The 19,914-nt window shown below is 39.0% G+C and overlaps 1 protein-coding gene across 1 annotated transcript in view; it reads right to left on the bottom strand.

Annotated features, from left to right (window-relative positions):
* Positions 1 to 10,968: 10,968 nt before the first annotated feature.
* Cul5 (cullin 5) overlaps positions 10,969 to 19,914 on the bottom strand; it is a 60,958-nt gene continuing 52,012 nt past the window's right edge. The window contains exons 17-20 of the mRNA XM_010610724.2: positions 19,418 to 19,579; positions 18,002 to 18,120; positions 16,166 to 16,289; positions 10,969 to 13,729 (exon numbers count right to left, since the gene is read on the bottom strand). Of these exons, the coding sequence (XP_010609026.1) occupies positions 13,535 to 13,729; positions 16,166 to 16,289; positions 18,002 to 18,120; positions 19,418 to 19,579 (600 nt within the window). The 3' untranslated portion in view covers positions 10,969 to 13,534. The remainder of the gene's footprint in view (positions 13,730 to 16,165; positions 16,290 to 18,001; positions 18,121 to 19,417; positions 19,580 to 19,914) is intronic.

The following is a 19,914-nucleotide window of genomic DNA, read 5'->3' as shown; positions in this document are numbered from 1 at the left end:
GCCAGTCACCGGGCCTCCGAAATGGGGTTCTGGTAAAAAACTGAGAAAAACACCAACGTGGCTGGTGCCCGGGCACTTCAGACGAGAAACACCTGACCCGCCGCCGGTTCTCATTTCCACCACACGAAGCCACTGGTTCCTGCGTAATCCAAACCTTTCCGTTCACTGAGCCCGCCTTTCTCACGTGTACTCAAAGCTTAACAAAGGAAATGCATGAATATCTTTCAGGCAATCCAGTGAGCTTTTAATTTATGTTGAGAGAGTCTTGCAGTTGTCTTTCAGTAGACCAAGGGAGACAGGGATACAATAACCTGTTAATAGCGAAACTGTATTAAACAATTAAAAATTAGATTAACCTTCACCGAAATCTGTGCATCAGCTTCTATCCAAGCTTCAACAGAGGAAAGTAACAGATGAAAAGAAATTAACTTTTTTGTCCATGATTGCACAGAAGTGGACTGAACTAACACAGTATCATTATATTTCATTGTTTTCCTAGACATTTCCTGGAGAACAACATAGATGTTAGCTATTAGTACTGTCACGGGGGAAATTTAAAGCGGGTTATAGGCGTAGGCCACCACACAAGGCTCTCATTTAGCCACAATGTTTGTGGGTTAAAATGTAGCTAGTAAATTCATTTAAGAATCTAGAAGCTGGACGTGGTGATGCACTTCCGTATTCCTACCATTCTGAGGCTGAGGTAGAAAGATTGCAAATTCGAGTCTTACCTGAGCAATTTAGCAAGACCTTGTCGTTAAATAAACTATAAACAGGGCTGGGCATGTAGCTTAGTGTGAAAGCTCAATACTGCCAAACGTTTTTAAAAATTATCTAGAGACATCTTGTTAGCCCAGACAGGTAATCTTGGCCACTGAGACAGGATGAGGCAAAAGGAGGCACATTTGAGTCCAACCTGGACAAGTGAGACTGTCTCAAAATAAAAAAATAAAAAGGCCTGAAGATGTATGTACTTCAGCAGTCTCAGGTTCAATGCCCAATACAAATAAAACAAGTGAAATAAATGTTAAATTGGACCAGGCATGGTGGTGCACATCCGTGATCCCAGCACTCAAGAGGCTGAGGCAGGACAACTGACATGAGTTGAAGGCCAGACGGGGCTACAGTTAATTCAAGATCAGCCTGAAGTACAAAGCAAGATCCTGTCTCAAAAGTATAAAACCTAAAACAAAAACAAACAAAAATATATATTAGGATCTCCCTAAGTGGTTCAGGCTGGCCTTGAACTCACTATGTACCCCAAGGTGGCCTCAAAACCAGGCTGATACTCCTGTCTCAGCCTCCCAAGTGCTGGGATTACAGGCATGCACTGCCACACCTGGCGCAAAAATATATCTGAATTTATGGTTTTGGATTCTGATTTCCTTTCACAGTAGGTAATGATAGTGTCTGGACATAAGGAGGTGTTGGAGATCCACCCAGGGCCTCAAGCAACTAGGCAATGCTCTGCCACTGAGCTATTATTCTACCCCTATAATTATATTAAGAATTACATCTTTCATAAAGGAGTTGACCACACTTGTCAAGGAAACAGCCAATACCTCCATCTAGTGGCGAAATTTTGACTGAAGCTATCCTTGCGATTTACAAGTCTTGCTGAGGATTGAAAGCCAGGGCCTCAACTCCTAGGCAAGAGCTCCAACAACTGAGCTACACCCCCAGCCCTAGTATAAGTCTCCCCCCCCCAACACCGTTTGCTTTGTTCAGTAGAGAGCATTTAATCCAGGGGCCTTCTATCCTATTTTTTTATTATTAATTAGGAGGCAGAGTTCCCTATGTTTAGATTTTTTTTAAATCACCCTTTTGTGGTAATTCATTACAAGAAACTAAGGAAACAAACATTTGATACTGGGAAGTGGGATGAGGCTATGACAAATAAACATATGAATTGGGTAATGGGCAGAGCACTGGGGACAGGTTATTGTGGTAGGGGATTAGGACCAAATAGTCAATATAGAGTGCTTCTTACCTTAGACAACACATAATGTTGGTACAAATATGAACATTAAAAGTGAGACCTCCAAAGGAAATTAGATCGTGTTACTGGACATGTTATAAAGTGGTAGAAAACTTGGCCAAACTTGTGTTCTGTGTGGCAAGCAAAGTTGAACTTGTTGCTGATGAACTTGGGCGTTTACTGAGATTTCTAAGCTAAATTTGGAAACAAAAACTTGATTTCTCCTTCCTGCTTATGTTAAAATGCAAGAAAAGATATAAAAATTGAGGTAAGAATTAAGCAAAAAAGAACCAGCTTTAGTGATTTTGGAATATTCTCAGCCTAACTGTATTACAGATGAGAAGGTGTGCTCTGCTGGGGACAGCAAGCCTGTTTGGACAAGCATTTGCCAGAGGGATTAGGTGCAGGCTTCATGGACCCTCTCAGCAGAACAGGCGCCAACAGGGTTATCCAGGTGGCTCAGTGGGAAGTCTCACATCTACCAATTTTGGGAAACTTTAGACCAGCAGAAAAACTGGCAGCCTGGATGCAAAGGGACAGAGAAAGGAAAAGTGAAGGAAGCCACTGACCCGGAGGGTACAGCTAAGGCGGGAGCCTGAATGGAGCTGGATGATTCAGATCACTTGGTCCTTGAAAGTCAATGGCTCGATCTGTTGGCTTTCAAACTTCACCAACCATGCCTCCCATCACGGAAATCTCTATCCTATGCACTCCTCCCCCATCTTCATTTGTCTGTGTTGCTGTAACTGAATACCTGAGATTGGGTAATTTATATAGCGAAATGTATTTCTCGGTTGTGGAGATTTGGAAGTTCAAGACGAAGGCACTAGCGGGCCCGGGATTTAGCTCAGCGGTTCCGCCACCTGCCTTGCAAGGACCTGAGTTCCATCCCCGATACCAAAACAAAAACACGAAGGCACTAGCATTAGTTGTCTGGTGAGTCCTCACACAGTAGAGAAGCAAGAAGTGAAAGGAAGCTGTTAGTTCCCTTGGGCCCTTCAAACACCCATGGCCTCAGCTCCTAAAGGCCCTACCTCAATACAGTACCTTCATGATAGGGGTTAAGTTTCCACACGAAATTTCTGGGATGGGGAGTGGTTTGAGACACGGTCTCACTATATAATTCAGGCTGGTCTTGAACTCACTATGTTGCTCAAGCTGGTCTCCACCGCACAGTGATCCTCCTCCTACCTCAGCCTCCTGAGTGCTGGAATTACAGGTGTGTGCCACCATGCCAGCCTCAACATGTTTTGGACGGGACACATTCTTTTTCTTTTTTCCGAGATGGGGTCCAGACTCCTGGGCTCAAATCATCTTCTCCAGACTAGCTGGGCCCACTGGTGCCATCACACCTAGCTTAGAGGGACACTAAACCACAGCACCCATCATTGTATGCTGCGGACAGGTAACTTGTTTTCTAGTTTCACAGGTCCATAGGTGAGAATTTTCCCTTAGGACAGCTCTAACTCATATGATTTACATGGTCTTGATGACGAGAATTAAAACTTTTGAGTTGATAGATATTTTTATTTAGAGTTAATGCTGAATTTTTTCTTTATTGTGTTTTTGTTTCTGTTGTTGTTGGTGGTGGTGCATGCTTGTAATACAGCACTCAGGAGGCTGAGGCAGGAGGAATGCCCTGAGTTTGAGACTACATAGTGAGACAGAAAGGAAGGAAGGGAGGGAGGGAAGGAAAGAAAAATTGATCTTTGAGGGTACTGAGATGGGAAGAGTGTATCTTGCCCATGGAATAAACAGTGAACTGGGGGAATAAAGGGTTGGCTATACTGAAGTATCCCCCCAAAAGTCAGATCTGGCCACAGCATCAGAATGTGACTTTATCTGGTGACAAGATCTTTGGCCAAGGCTGCTGCCACTTCCCAAGGCTATAAAAAGGACTCCCCAGAGTTCTGAGGGAGCATGCCAACATGCCGATTTCAGGCTTCTAGAACCATGCCACAGTTCACTTGTGTGGTGTTAAACCACCCCATTTGAGGCACTTTGTCGCAGCACTAGTAGGAGTACAGGACATACGCCGTCCCTTGTTTTCTGGTTGATATTCTATAAAACATTTTAAAGGAATCCTGAGCTTCTGTAGGAACATGGCAATGTTTGTACCTCACCAACCTGAATGCAAACATGATTACAATATAAATTGAAAAATGCATAAGACACTGGTTCCTAAAAATAACTTTCATGATTTGACTTGGGATCTAGAACAGAATAATGCCAAAAAGGCATTTTAGGAAAGTCTTAGTAAGTCTAAGACAGAAGGTCTGCTTGTCCAGAGGTTGTTTTTGGGCTTTACACACACAATCTGGAAACAGTGTTTTCCATGCCTATCCACTGAAGTAAGAAAGATTCCCCTCAGAAATAGGGAACTTCTGACAGGAACTGCGCTAGAGTATGAGGGATTTATGCCTTAGATTTGGAATTCTCAGCCATAGGACAAAGAGAAAGATCTGATTCCCATCTTCCAGTAACTCAGGCCTCAACCATGAGCTGTGAGCAACCACACCTGGAAATGAGTTTAAGAAAAAAATCGGGATAGGTCCACAATCCAGAAATGCTACTGACAAAACGAAATCATACTGACAATACTTCACCACTCTACATTTAGTATATGTGCTGCCGAAGTGCTGCCCCCACTGCCCCACTTATTACTGGGGATTGAATTCAGGATCTTGTGCTTGCCAGGCAAGCACGGAGCCACTGAGCTACATCCGCAGTCCCCGTCACTCTACATTTAAAGTGCTTCAAAAATGCAGGCCAAGAGTAACAGCATAGGACTAGGTTCAGTCCTCAAAACACACACCCACGCACGCGCACACACACACACACAGCCAAAAAGCACCTCAGCAGTTTATGGAGGTATATTCTTACCTTGGGTAGCATAAGTAGACTATGATGGATTTTTGTTCAGTGAATACAGTAGTAGTGATAAAGGAAAACTAGATTCTAGGGGCAGTTGAGAAGCACAATCAACAATGTGGTGTGGGGAGAGAAGTGACTGAGAAAGAACATATACAAGTAGATGGAAGCCAGGTGTGTAGCAATGCCTGGGAGGCTGAGGCAGGAAGATCCCAAGTTGAGCCCAGTCTGAGCAACATGGGCACTGAGGAAGAAGTTGTCTTCACATAAAAAATTTTAAGGGGGGGCTGGAGCTCAGAGTGATAGCCCTGTGTTCAATCCTCTGTACCAGAAATGTGTTAACCTTAGGAGAGAAAGTCTGGGCCAGAGACTTTGCATAGCAGCATGTACAGTGCTGACACCAGGAAAGTAGAAAACAACCAGGGAGAAGATGTAGTTTGCAGGAGTGGAGAATCATGAGGGCGAATCCTGCATGTGCAAGCTGGAGGGAGTTGAGAGTGGCATGAGGATCATCTTGAGAACAAGGATGAAACAGACTCAAGAGCTAGAAGTGTTCCAGGAGATCAAGTGAAAGGAAAACCGAGGCTTTGTTTTGTTTGTTACTGAGACAGGATCTTGGTACATAATTCAGGCTGGCCTTGAACTCAGGGTGATTCTCCTGCCTCAGTCTCTGAGTGCTGGTATTCCAGGTGTGCACCACTGTGCCAGGCAAAAATTTGTAAGTACTGGAGATCACACTGATGACCTTGGGAGAAAAGCAGAGGACATAGGCCAATGATCCCAAGTTGAAGAATGGGATGGTGAGATTGTGGACTGATGTGGCAAGATGTTTTGTAGAGAAGGCAGAGAGGAAAAAATAAGGTCATAGTGTGACCAAGGTAGGGAACCCTGAGAAAACGTTTTTGAGGATGGTGGAGGCTTGAGTGCGTTTGGAGGCCAGTGAGTGGTTCAGAAGCTTTAGTGTGTATCAGGGGTACTTGGAGGCCTCGCCCGCAGTTTGATCCTGTAGGTCTAGGTGGAGCTCACGCACTTCCATTGCTGAGTTCCCCGGTGATTCTACAGCTGCTGCTTCGTGGGCTCCAGCTGAGCTGCTGCTGAAGTCAGGAAGTGAATAACCAAAAGATGTGTTCAAGAGGTGGCGATGGAAACATTTGTGGAGCAAAATCATAGGAGGCGGGAGACTATGGGGCGCAGAGATAATGGTACACAGCTGGCCTTGAATAAGAAGTGAGCCATCTGATCCTGAGACAGGTGAGCAGATGGAGATGGACACTATTAGAGCTCAAGTTCAGAGTTGGGGGAAAGCAAGTGAGGACACTTCACCCTGCAGATCTTGCTTTGAAAAAAGCAAGAATATCTGCCAATAAGGAGAGGTAAGGTAGAGAGGGGAAAATAAGTAAGTTAGCAGCTACAGAAAAAGGACTGTGTATGGGTATTTCCAAGCCCCATTCTTACTGGTATAATTGTGGTATTTTTATTATTATTATTTTGGAACCGGGGATCGAACTCGTGTCCTTGCACTTGCAAGGCAGGCGGCGGAACCACTGAGCTAAATCCCTGGCCCTGTGGTGTTTTTGTTTTGATTTTTGAGACAGGGTCTCACTGTGTAGTTGAGACTGACCTGGAACTATGTAGCCCAGGCTGGCCTCGAACTCACAGCGATCCTCCTGCCTCAGCCTCCTGAGTGCTGGGATTACAGGCATGCACCACGACGCCCAGCTCCTCTGGTATTTTTAAGGAGTAACTTTCAAAAAATGTTTCCCATTCTGTAGGTTGTCTCTTCACTATACTTTTTTCTTCTTCTTAGTACTGGGAATCAAACTCAGGACCTTGTTCTTGGAAGGCAGGCATGGCACTGCTGAGCTAAATCCTTGGCCCTCTTTACTTCTCTTTAACAGAGAACTCAAGAGAACTATTGTCTAGACTACATAAAGAACTTTAAAAAAATGACTCCCCTCAAAGTAAGACCCAAGCAAAAATTGGGCAACTGAAACAGATAGTTTTTAGAAGTACAGATGGCCAAAAATTAAGTGAAAAAAAAAAAAGTTCAGCATCTGTAACCATTAGAGAAATGCAAATTAAAATACTGAGATTATCTTACTGCAGAAAGACTGGCTAGCACCAAGAAATCAAGTAACAAATGCTGAAGAAGTTGTAGGGGGGAAAGGAACCACTTTTACATTGTGGGTGGAAGTGTAAACTAGTACAACCACGATGGAAATCAGTATAGAGATTAAAAAATCCTAAAATTAGCCCAGCACATGGGAGGCTGAGGCAGGAGGATCTCCAAAATTGGAGGCCAGTCTGAGCTACCGAAAATTCAAGACCAGCCTGAACTGTGTGGTAAAACTCTGCCTTAAAACAAAACCAAATGAACCCTAAAATTAGAAATTCCATTAGATCCAGGTATGGTGGTGCATGCCTACTGTCCCAGCACATGGGAGGTTGAAGCAGGACTGCCACAAGTTCGAGACCTTAGTGATTTCAAGGCCTGAACTACAGGTAGAGACCCCCTCTAACAAACAAAACAAAACAAAACAAAACCCATTTGACCCAGCTATCTGCCATCAAGCCATCTTCCTGAAAAATATATTTCAATGCATACTCATGTTTACAGCAGCACAATTCATCTATCAACAAACAGATGGGTGGATAGAGTAACAGTTATATACAATGGAGGACAATGGTCATAAAAAAGGGTAATGGATGCACCTTGATACCATAATTTTTTTTTTTTTTGGTTTTTTGAGACAGAGTCTCACTATGTAGTTGAGACTGATCTGGAACTCACTGTGTAGCCCAGGCTGGTCTCGAACTCACAGCAATTCTGCCTCAGCTTGATATAATGTTGTGAAATAAATCAGACACACAAAAGCTTAAATATTGCATGGCTTTTTTTTTTTAATGAGAAACCCAATGTACAAATAAATTAAAAAGCAAAATAAAAGGTAATAGCAAACAGGGAGATAGAGTTTTTGCAAATGGGAAGGGGACCAAGAACAAGGGGATGAAGAGATATTAGTACATGCACCAACATCCCATGATGAATGTAATTACTACACACTGCAAACAGAAAAGTACTAATAAAAATAAAAATTTGAAAAAGGAGTAACTGTCAAATCTAACTCAGTGCAGCTTTGCCGGCATTTATTTGATTTCTTGATGATTCTTTCTAGGGTGAGTGGAATCTCAGTGTTTTAATTTGCATTTCTCTAATGGCCAGCAATACTGAGCACTTCTTCATGTGTTTACTCATTTGTACTTCTTCTGTAAAGTGTTGGTTCATTTGCCCATGTTTTGACTGGGTATGATTTTGAGGGAGTTCTTTACATATTCCAGGTACCCTGTGGTACTGGGGAATTGAATCTAGGGCCTTTGCACTGAGCTACATCCTCTGCTTTGCTTTTTCGTTGAATCAGGGACTATGTAGCCCAGGCTGGCCTCAAACTCATGGCTGCCCTTCTGCCTCTACCACCTCAGTGTTGGTATTACAGGTGTGTATCACCATGGCTGACTTTCCCACTTTTTTTTTTTCCTTTGGTTTTTTGGAGACAGGGTCTCGCTATGTAGTTGAGACTAACCTGGAACTCACTATGTAGCCCAGGCTGGTCTCAAACTCACAGCAATCCTCCTGCCTCAGCCTCCCGAATGCTGGGATTACAGGTGTGCACCACCACACCTGGCTCTTTAAATTTTCAGAGGATATTGCTAAGCTGCCCAGGGTGGCCTCAAACTTGTGATCCTCCTGCCTTAGCCTCAAAAGTAGTTGGGGTTACAAGCATGCACCACCAAACCTGGTAAAGGCTGAGTTTTGCATCATTATGAAGTCAGGTGTGTTTATCCATCTAGCTGGCTACTATCATTAAAATGAATAAAATATGGTTTCTCAAATAAAAAAAATATCTTTAGTTCTTCTATACAGTTAGGTTTCTGAATGCAACTGAAGTTTTTCTATAGTCAGTTTCCTGATTATTAAATTGTTTATTTGGGCCAGTAACTAATATGCTACTGAGCATACCTATCCATCTTTTTTTTATTTTGTTTTTTTGAGACAGGGTCTCATTATGTATTTCAGGCTGACCTTGAATTCACAGCAGTCCTCCTGCCTTGGCCTGCTGAGAACAGGGATTACAGGTGTGTGCCACCACGTTCAGCTACCAATCCATCTTTATAACATAATCAAACTAGTTTTGAAATAAGTATTTCACAAAATTAAAATACATCCTAAAAATTGTACACACATACACACACACACACACACAAATTCTTGCATTACTGGGAACTGAACCCAGGAACTACATTCCTACCCCTTTTTATCATTTAAAGTGAGGTCTTAACTAAGTCACTGAATTGTCCAGGCTGGCTGGAACCTGTGATCCTCTTGTGTCAGCCTACCAGAGTGCTGGGATTACAAGGAGTAGGCCATCATACCCATCATTTTCACTTTTATCTGATATAAAATTTACAACATGTCCTGATGAATGCAATAGTCACTTTCAGGTTTGAAATTCTTTTTTTTTTGTACTAGGGATTGAACTTAGGACCTTGTGCTTTGCAAGGCAGGCAGAGCCACTGAGGTAAACACCCGGCCCCAGGTTTGAAATTCTGACCCCTTCTATGCATGATGCCCATATGTTAGAGGGGAGAAACTACAATCCTGTTTTCATCTTGAACTAGACTTTTTTTTGTTTTGTTTTTTGAGACAGGGTCTCACTATGTAGTTGAGACTGACCTGGAACTGTGTAGCCCAGGCTAGTCTCGAACTCACAGTGATCAAGTGATCACTGCCTCAGCCTCCCAAGTGCTGGGATTACAGGCATGCACCACCACACCCGGCTTGAACTAGATTTTTAAATCTAAAAGAATTAAGTGGATTATTTTTCTTATTTCTGTGTCCTAAGGCTGACTGAAATTTATTATTTCACCTTGAAATATATAAATATAACTACTAAAAATTTCTTTTCTCAGAGAGGGGTCTTGCTATATTGTTCACGCTGGCCTCAAATTCCTGGCTCAAGCAATCTTTCTGCCTCCCTACTCAGTGGGACAACAGGTACACTGCTACAACCAGCTAAAATGTTTAAAGTCTTTGAAACTATTATATAGTAGAATATCAACATTTTCTGGATAGGTGAAAGCTTTTATATTACTTTTTTATTTTGCAGAAAATAAATTATACAACTTAAAAAATAAAATCCAAAAATTAAGCAGTTCATCAAAATATTTCAGCCTACTGCATACAGAAACTGCTACCATTCAGAATTGTACAGCATTACCATCTCAGTATGTAGTGGCACACATTCAAAGAACGCATAGACCATGTGAGGATAGATTACACCTTAGGAACTCAGATTTGTTCAACACTCCAGATGACATATACTGTAGATGACAGGCAAGCTCTCATGTATTATTTTACACACATGACCTTGGAAGAATTTATAAGACAGCATCCCAGTCATTTACATGAAAATAGAAAAACCAGCTTAAGTTTATGATAGCAAATCTTTCTGTAAAACTAGCAAATCTTTCACTCAACTGAATTTTAAAAATTTGTCCTTTGAGCAGGGTTAATGACATACTTACTGCAAATAATGAAAAATATCTTTTTAACTACTAATGTCATATTCTGTATTAAGTGTAATAAAAAGTAAAAATAAGAAAGCTAGCATTCCATTTTTGGAAATTTTAACATTTATGTAAAAATTAAGAGCAAGTACATTGATAGAACTCAGGGACCCCTCCAATAAGTGTAAAAATTGGAAGACTTCAGAATTTCTGTTACAATCTCATTAAATCCTTGAAATAACAATATTCTAATATTTATCACATTGTAAGCATCAAAAATGTATTTTCACTTCATAAATTTTGTTTCATATCTACTTACTATGACAATGAGGTGGCAACAAAAGTTACCGATTTCAGATAGGTCCATCTTTAAGTTAGAAGATGAATGTTCAAAACTTAAACTCTAGCCAAGAATAGTGGCACATTCCTGTAATCCCAGCACTTAGAAAGGCAAGGCAGGAGGATCACTTTAAGTTCAAGGCTAGCCTGAACTACATAGTGAGACCCTGGGCTACATAGTGAGTTCAAGGTCAGCCTGAACTACATAGTGAGACCCTGGCTAAAAAAACAAAAAACAAAAAACAAAAACACCCCAAACAACAACAACAACAAAAACACCCCTTGAGTCCTCCTGCAACACTACGCATTAACAATAAGGTTATTTTGGTCTTGGAGTTTAGAGACTGGATTTTCTTTTCTTTCTCATAACTATGTGAGGCGTCATCCTTGCTCAGATAATGCTAATTTTAAGTGCACATTGGAGAGAGACCTGATAAAGAATACTATGATTTTGTACCTTTAGCAAATTACTGGTTAAAATTATTTGCTTCAGACTTTTTAAAATTTGCAAACATGTCAAAACATATTTAAAAGAAAATTCAACAATGATATAGGCACCGTGTCAATATAATGTTTTTCATAAACACCAACAATCAGCTAAGCTTTTGCATACATAATTTTTAAAATGATTGAAAACTGTAAGTCTACAGTATTTGCTGCTTTTCAATCCCCCAAATACAATTAGGACATAATTAGCTATTTAAAAATTTATGAAATTTAATAGAAAACTTTTGCTATGGAGTTAGCATTACTCACTTTGCATTAAATTTGGCTTGTGGAATCAAAATACCATGGCTCTCATTCTTAAATGACCAAAAAAGATTAGAAACTTCAAAGTTTTCAGAATAATTATGGTTTAAAACAAATCTTACAATTAAAAAAAAAAGGTCTATAATTTTTTCTTCTATTGTTTCTTCCTTTGGCTTTTCCTGTATCAGGACAAGCAAATATGCCAATATCACACTATTTGTTAGACATAAGAGCCAAAATTATTACAAAGTTATTTCTTCTAAGCTTCAAATGTATCCACTGTTAACAGTCATCTAATCAGAGAAAATAATGAATATTAATTTCAATTCATCATTAAATGTTTGGTCTATAATTGACATATACTATCTTAGAAGTATAAGGTTTTAAATTATCAACAAAATTTCAATTTTCTATGAGTTTCAAAACAGGCAGTTCACTATAATCAGCAAAATCTTAAATATTTTAATTTTCTTTCCTTCTTTTCAGCAGGAAGCTCACAATGCCTCTTGAGATTGGCAGCGGATTCCATTAAAAAAATGTTCTTACAAGCACTCCGCTATAATATATAATACTGTATGCTTTCCAGCAATCTTATTTCCTGCTTTCTTCAAAACCATACTTTCAAATATTACTTAACATCGAAAAGATAGAAAACAATTTTTAAGAAAATTTGAAACATGCACCACAATGAATAAAAATCCATATTGAGCCATTTTGTTTTCCCAATGGGGAATACAATTTTTCTCTTTTCAGTTGTTCAAGTTCTCAAGTCATAAAATTTCCACTGCTCTGGGTATTCAGTTGCCAGCAACTACTAAGTTGCTGCTTTGGATTGACTGAAAGGAACAAGGTAACTGTTGCCTTCTAAACATTTTTAAAATGTTTATTTTTAAAATATATAAATATATATGTACATATTTGGCAAGTTTACTGCTCATGTTAAGATTGTGACATCCTTACTTATGCTTTTCAGGTGTTAATGTTGTGGTTTCTCTCTTCCTCTTAGGTGACTAATTATTACTTTTTAAAAGAGAATGCTTTTCTTTTGAGAAAGCTGAGGCTGTAGATCCCTAATCGTGAAACTTCAAAATACCAAAATAGTTCTATGCTACAGATTAAGAGATCAGTCCCCAAAATTTATTGTATCAGAGCAGATTTCAGCACTGTTTTCAATAAATTTAGATATGGCATAATAAATATTAGTTATGAACACATTTAATGTTTGTTTTGCTATTCTGACTCTGCAATCATGACTTCCCTATTTCTGTAATTCTCAATCAACTGAAGCAACAACATAAGCTTCACTTTCAAACAAGCTCTCCAGCCATATAAGATTTTTAAAAACTCATCATTTAGTAACAAATAACTAAAGCAGCAGTCTCCTGCTTAAAAAAAAAAGTTTGCAAAAAATACTTAATACCATTTCATAGTCATCATTCAAATCCAGTTATGATGTTGAAGCAGTATTGAAAAATTTGATACTGTGAAATACTTATCTTCTCACCTACACCTGCCCTCTCCCAACGTTGTGTTGACCAGCTCACTCTTTTCCTTCATCACGAGAAGCCAAGAGTGCTACTTCTAGTTTTAATTGCATTTTTTAAAAAACAAAGATAATAGCATTTTTCAGTGCATGAATATCTGAATATCCTTCCTTGTGCAAGTACATTTTTTCAAGAGGAAAAATAAAAGAGAAAGAGAAAAGCAACAAGAACCCGCCCTCAACCTTCCCTCATGTTTTTCCTGGTGGGTAAAAATCAAATTTACTTTTAAAAGTTCATAATGGGCTCTTCATGAATGCAAGTTTCTCCACAAAACAGCATGCTGTTACAGAGTGTGCAACATGAAGGGAATGCCATCATGCTAACTAGTGTGACTGGTAAAATAGAGTCGTTCTGTAAAGGTAAGGCAGAGATTTGAATATTTATGTAATCAAAGTCCAAATAAACCTTTCTCCAGCTCAAACTGTGACAACTTTCTGCTCACGCACTCCAAAATCTGCATCCTTAGTATTGTCCATGATATTCAAAATTATGCCATATATATGAAAGTGTTGATATCAGACTCATCTCTTCTGATGTATTTGTGCTCTATTAGCCATTCTATTTGCTCTTTTATCATTTTCTTTTGTGGTAAGAACATATTTTTCAAAATTTCTACTAATTCAGTCTGCAGTTGAGCATTACTAATTTTCTTTCTCATTTTCATTATTTGTATGATAGCTTCCTAAAAGAAAACATAAAAATGAAAGCATATTAATATATTAAGTAAAGCAAAACAAGAAATGACTTTTTATGTATAATTCATCTTCTATCCAATACTTATCAAAATGAACAACAATCACTTGTGGATTAACATGAGATGAACATTTACTGAACAAACAAAAATATCTTTTTCACTCCATAATAGAAAATCTGCTCATTATAGAGATTTTGAAAATAAGGAAAAGTAAAATTACCCATAATCTCTCCAATGAAAGAAAACTACATCTAATGTTTAGAAACGTTTCCTTTCATTTCATTTTTCCATATCATGCACATTTTATATTCACTTTTTTTTTTTTTTTTGTACTGGGGATCGAACTTGGGACCTTGCACTTGAGAGGCAGGCGGTGAAACCACTGAGCTAAATCCCCAGCATCATGCACATTTTAAAAAGTGATCTTACTGGAGGGGTGGGGGAAAGTAAAGAAGGGAAAAGAAAAAGTATGAGAGAAAAAAAAAATGGAAACAAAGTCTTTGTAAATAGGGAAGGGTGGAGGGGGTGTAGGGAGTGCAGGGGAACAGGGAGAAAGTAAGAACCAAGATACGTCATGTTAAAGGTACAAGATCCCAATGATGAATGTAACTGTATTATATACCTAAAATGTACCAATAAAATTAAATGAAAAAAAGTGATCTTACCTATCAATACAATATGTATGTAACCTAATATTGTGTTAAACATAAATTAAGATACAACAAACTCCTGACACACAATCTTTCCCTGGAATTAATTTATTTCTTGAAGGTTTTATTTTTTTATGGGATTGAACTTGGGTCCTTGTGCTTGCAAGGCAGGCCACTGAACCACTGAGCTAAATCCCCAGGCCCTTAATTTTTCTTTTCTTTTTCTTTTTTTTTTGGTACTGGGGATCAAACTCAGGTCCTTGCGCTTGCAAGGCAGGCGGAAGAATCCCTAAGCTAAATCCCCAGCCCCCTTAATTTATTTCTTTATGTTGTAGTAGAAGCCAGTTGATATCTGTTTTAAAAATCAGTAAGTACTGCAGGGCGTGGTTGCACAATCCTGGAATCCCAGCACTCTGGAGGCTGAGGCAGGATTGCCTTGAGTTCAAGGAAAGTCTGGGCTACATAATTAGTTCAAGGCCAGCCTGGACTATACAGCAAAACACACTTTCACCCCCCCAAACCCCAATAATTAAATACTACTCTTTACATATTTACCAGATTGTTATTGTTGTTTTTTTGGTACCAGGGATTGAACTCAGGACCTTGCACGTACAAGGCAGTCAGCAGAACCACTGAGATAAATCCCCGGCCCTTATATTTACCAGATTAATAAATTATATTTGCTATAATATCTTTAATTTGACTGATTTTTCAATTAAAGGTTTTCAGCTTTCTAAAGGAATAAACATTTTCATCTAGGTCAATTTTAACAATACTTTTCCTGGCATTTCTTTAATTACTATTAAGCTTGTAACAGAATTTATCTGAAAACTACTAAACTTTTTCTTTTGCCTTTTCCAGTACAAGCCATCTCTTTAGCCAATAATCTACCTACCTGCCTTAGTAAAGATTATAATCTGTTATAAAGAAATGTAAAAAAGTAAAAAGAAGAAATACAGTTGGCCCTGTGTCACTAGGTCCCAAAGCCAGAGTTTCAACTAATCTTAAATAAAAAATATAGTTACAAGACCTATGATGGCTGAATCTGTATTGAATATGAGGAAATTTTGATTCTCAACATTATTCCCTAAATAATAAAGTGTAACAACTGTTTCCAGTAATATTTACTTTGTATTAGGTATTACATGTAATCTAGAGATGATTTAAAGAACACAGGAGGGGATGTATAGGTTATACTCAAATACCATACCACTTTAGAGGGATTTGAACATTTGTAGATGTTCTGTAGGGGCAGAGGTCCTAATCCCTGTGGACACTAAGGGACCACTGTATTCTTCTGGGGAGGTAGTAGTGGTACTGGGGATCAAACTCTGGACCTTATGCTTGCAAAGCAGGCATGGTGCCACTGAGCTAATCCCCAGCCCCACCACTGTATTTTCTTTTAATGTTTAGTATGGAACTTTGCTGTAATCAATCGGATCAGGATCAGGAGTCATGCCCTATTTAGCAAGAAAAAGAATTCCTTTAAGTTTCCTGTATGACAAATTCTCACCAGCACAAGGTCAACCGAATTCCTCTCATTTTCAACATATCCAAATAGCAAGGTTTTTTTTGTTTTTGTTTTTTTGAGGCAGGGTCTCACTTTGTCATTCAGGCTAGCTCTGAACTCACTGTGTAGCCCAGGCTGGCCTGGAACTTTTGGCCTTGAACTTGCAGTGATCTTCCTGCCTCAGCCTCCCAAAGTTAAAGATTAAAATGAAATAAAACATCAAGACTTTTCAAAATTTAGACATTTTATCTTAGTATCACAAACCTGGGTTCTCAATATTCTAAGTTGAACTATTCCTTCATTTTCTTCTTCTCTCATCCTTTCTGTAGTGAGTTGCAAGCGTCCAATCAAATTGATTTTACCCCTTTTCTGAACTTTTGCATTTTTTCTGTAAAAAAATATTCAATCAAATGTTTCACAGTGAGAGAAAACATTTAGAAATATTTAAAAAAATTAACATCCAGAACTGTTTAGATAACCAAAACACAGCTTGGTATAAGACAAATTTTGATTTCTCACAAACATAATATCACCTTTAATAAAATGACTGTTAGCTGGGCATGGTGCTGCATGTCTATACTGCTAGCACTTGGAAGGCTGAGGCAGGAAGATCACTACAAGTTCCACTCCAGCCTGGGCTTCATAGCGAGTCCAAGGCCAGTGTTACAGCTTGTGTTTAGATGCACCTCCAAAGCCTCATGCAGTCATAGGTGGGTCTTTTCAGAGGTGGCTGGATCAAAATTGTGTGCAATGCCAGGATTAAAGGTGGGTGACTATAAATCAGTCCACTGATTGGTCTGGCACCCATTCTAATCCCAGCAGCCTAGACAAAATATTAAAAAAGGAGCAGAAAGAAACTGTTAAGGCCTCTTGCTTGTTCTTACCCACCCACTTGCTGTAGACTAATTCTCCTGTGATGCCCTTCTGCCATGCCACTGTACCTTGGAGCCAGCCGACTATGCACTGAAATCTCTATGAACTGCGAGCAAAATAAACCTTTTCTTCTTTAACTTTCGGTGTCTGGTATTTTGTCTCAGCAATGAGAAAAGTAACTAAGACAGCCTGCCTGAACTACACAGCGAGACCCTGTCTCAAAAAACAAAAACAAAACTAAACTAAAATGGATATGCTCCTTATAAAATAAAATGCCACACGCTGGGTGTGGTGGCGTATGCCTGTAATCCCAGCACTCCAGAGGCTGAGGGCAGGAGGATTGCTGCCGAGTTCAAGACCAGCCTAGGATACATATTGAGTTCCAGGTCAGTCTCAACTACATAGTGAGACCCTGTCTCAAACCCGCCCCCCGCAAAAAAACAAACAACAACAACAAAAAAAGCCACACAAATAATTAATTATATAGTGAAGATATATGGGTTGCAATTCAGCATTATCTACTTGGATCTTCAGAAAAAATATCCTCTGCTTGAATAAAGATGTTTTACAGTGCAAAAGAATGCTTACTTTTTTTTTTTTGAGACAGGGTCTCATTATGTAGTTGAGACTGACCTGGAACTCACTGTGTAGCCCAGGCTGGTCTTAAACTCACAGAGATCCTCCTGCCTCCGCCTCCCGAGTGCTGGGATTACAGGATGCACCACCACACCTGGCTCAAGAATGTTTACTTTAAAGATGAAAGGTAATACAGTGTAATGTCAGACACTAAAAAAAGTTATGAAAATTATTGAAAAGAGCTCACTATCTCCAGTTCATTAAATTTGTTTTCCTTTTTTATCCCTACAAGCTCAGCCCCTTTGTTCGCCTGGGCAACTTACAGATTTGGCCCCTTTTTTTTTTTTTTTTTTTTTTTTTTTGAGACAGGGTCCTTTGTAGTTCAGGATGGCCTTGAGCTCACTATGTAACCCAGGCTGGCTTCGAACTCCAGGTGATCCTGCCTCGGCCTCTCAAGTACTAGCCTTTAATAGTTTCAATACAAAACTAAATGACAAAAATTTAGAGTATACAGTTATTGTATACTGTTATTATTATAGTATACAGTTAACTGTTTTAAATATCATAGAAAGAAAAAATTATTTTGCTAAAAAAAAGCACTAACATTCAAACAAGGTATTTTTATTTTAAATCAAGCAACATAAACCTTACATTAAACTGAACTCCTGGTTCACTGAGAAGAGGGTACCTTCTGTGAAGTCTTTGGGCGAGCTCACTTGAGGTTCATACAATAAAACTTGCCGTTTGAGCTTTGGGAAAGCTACTAAAGACTATGAAGAACAAAGAGAAAAAAATTAGCATCTATAAACAGTATGGAATCCTAAGATCAATTCTGCAAAACAATATAAATACAAATTTACAATTTAAATTTTATTTGGTTGCTCTGTGACTACAATGATGTAAATGCATACTGAAGAAAAAGAGAAGAAAAGACTTGGTTATGGGGAAGCAATAAATGGTTTCTTTATATTATGACAAGAAATTAGAATTGGTCACATAGGACCATAGCAAACACCACTTGCCAGTTATATGCCAGCTCTTTCCTCAACAGAAAATAGTTTATTCTGGTGCTTCTAATAAATCTATAGAGGAGTAAAATGTAGGTATGTAAGCAAGATCTTACAAATACTCAAAAAAGACTAAAGTCTTCCCTCTCTCCTTCCCTCCTTTTTTCTTTTTTTTGGTGCCAGGGATTGAACTGAGGACCTTGCACTTGCAAGGCAGGCAGTGGCACCACTGAGCTAAATCCCCAGCCCTCCCCCTCCTTTCCTCTTCTTTTCTTCCTTTTTTCTCTTCTCTTCTTTCACCTTGCCTTTCCCTTTTGTCTCCCATTCTCCTTCCTCCTTCCTTCTCTTCCTTATTTCTTTTTTATTGAGTTTATTGGTACTTTTAAAGTATAAAGTAGTTACACTCATCATTGGGAGCTTGTACCTTTTACATGGCAGATCTTGGTTCTTATTTTTCCCCCACACCCCTGTCTTCCCTTCCTTCCTTGGACAATACTGGGGATTGAACCCAAGACCTCTGAAGTTACATCCCATGCCCTAATTTTTTTTTTAATTATCAGGTAGTAATAAATTATAAAATTCCTCAGGCTAGGCTTGAATTTTGGATCCTCCTGCCTCAGCCACTCAGAGTGTTGGCTCTCTTCTCCTCTCCTCTCCTCTCCTCCACAGACAACTAGAACCAAAGTTTTCTAACTCTTCAATATTTGGCCATCATAAAACCTTTGAATACACTCTCAGTATAAAAATTAAGTGTAGTACATGTCTTCAGACTCCTCATAGGTAAACATTTAAATACTGTACAAACTGAGTATCTCTCTGTCTTGATACTTGTCTATTTCAATTTCTTTTTTTCCAAAAACACCTCAGATAGTGTGTTTTTCTTGGTTAAAGGTCATTTTGAGAATGTTACGAATTTACAGTGGCTGAGTATAGCTCAGTGATACATGCCTAGCGCGTGCAAGGCCTTGGATTTGATCTCTAGCACTACCCTTCCCAAATTACAGGCCAATCACATATTATAGCTGAGAGAAGATATAATTTTAAAAACAAACAAACAAACCCATAAAGTCCTTCTAAGTTCAGCATCTGGGAGTTCAGTTGCAAGTTTTAGATTTTCAAAACTAATTTTTTCTCTGGGTCTTTGGTTCCATGCAAAAAGCACAGCCAGCTGAAACGTGGTTACCTCCAAATCATATTGACCTACTTCATTCTTAAATGTTATCTGTAAGAGATCAAAAAATTTAAACAAATAACCTCTTCATAAGTACAATTTATCTAAAATATCCAATACATGAGAGAATATGTGAAAAAGACTAATTATCTTTTAATTTCTATTCTTCCTTATATGGTGTTATGACTTGTGTCTGAATGTCCTCCCAAAGCCTCAAGCAGTCATAGGTTGGGCTTTTCAGAGATGGCTGGATATAGAGCATGTGACACTGAGATTGTAAGGGCACTAGGATTAAGGATGTGAGTGTGGACAGGTTAACCTGAATACGTAAGAGTCATAAAGAGGCTTGTCATGGGCCAGCACAGCACCTGCCTGGGAAATGCAAG

Source organism: Fukomys damarensis, unplaced genomic scaffold, assembly GCF_012274545.1.
Source record: "Fukomys damarensis isolate Sample0158 unplaced genomic scaffold, DMR_v1.0_HiC HiC_scaffold_16, whole genome shotgun sequence".
NCBI lineage: Eukaryota > Metazoa > Chordata > Mammalia > Rodentia > Bathyergidae > Fukomys > Fukomys damarensis.
Note: the sequence above shows the minus strand (reverse complement) of the source record. Positions and strands in the feature narration are given on the sequence as shown.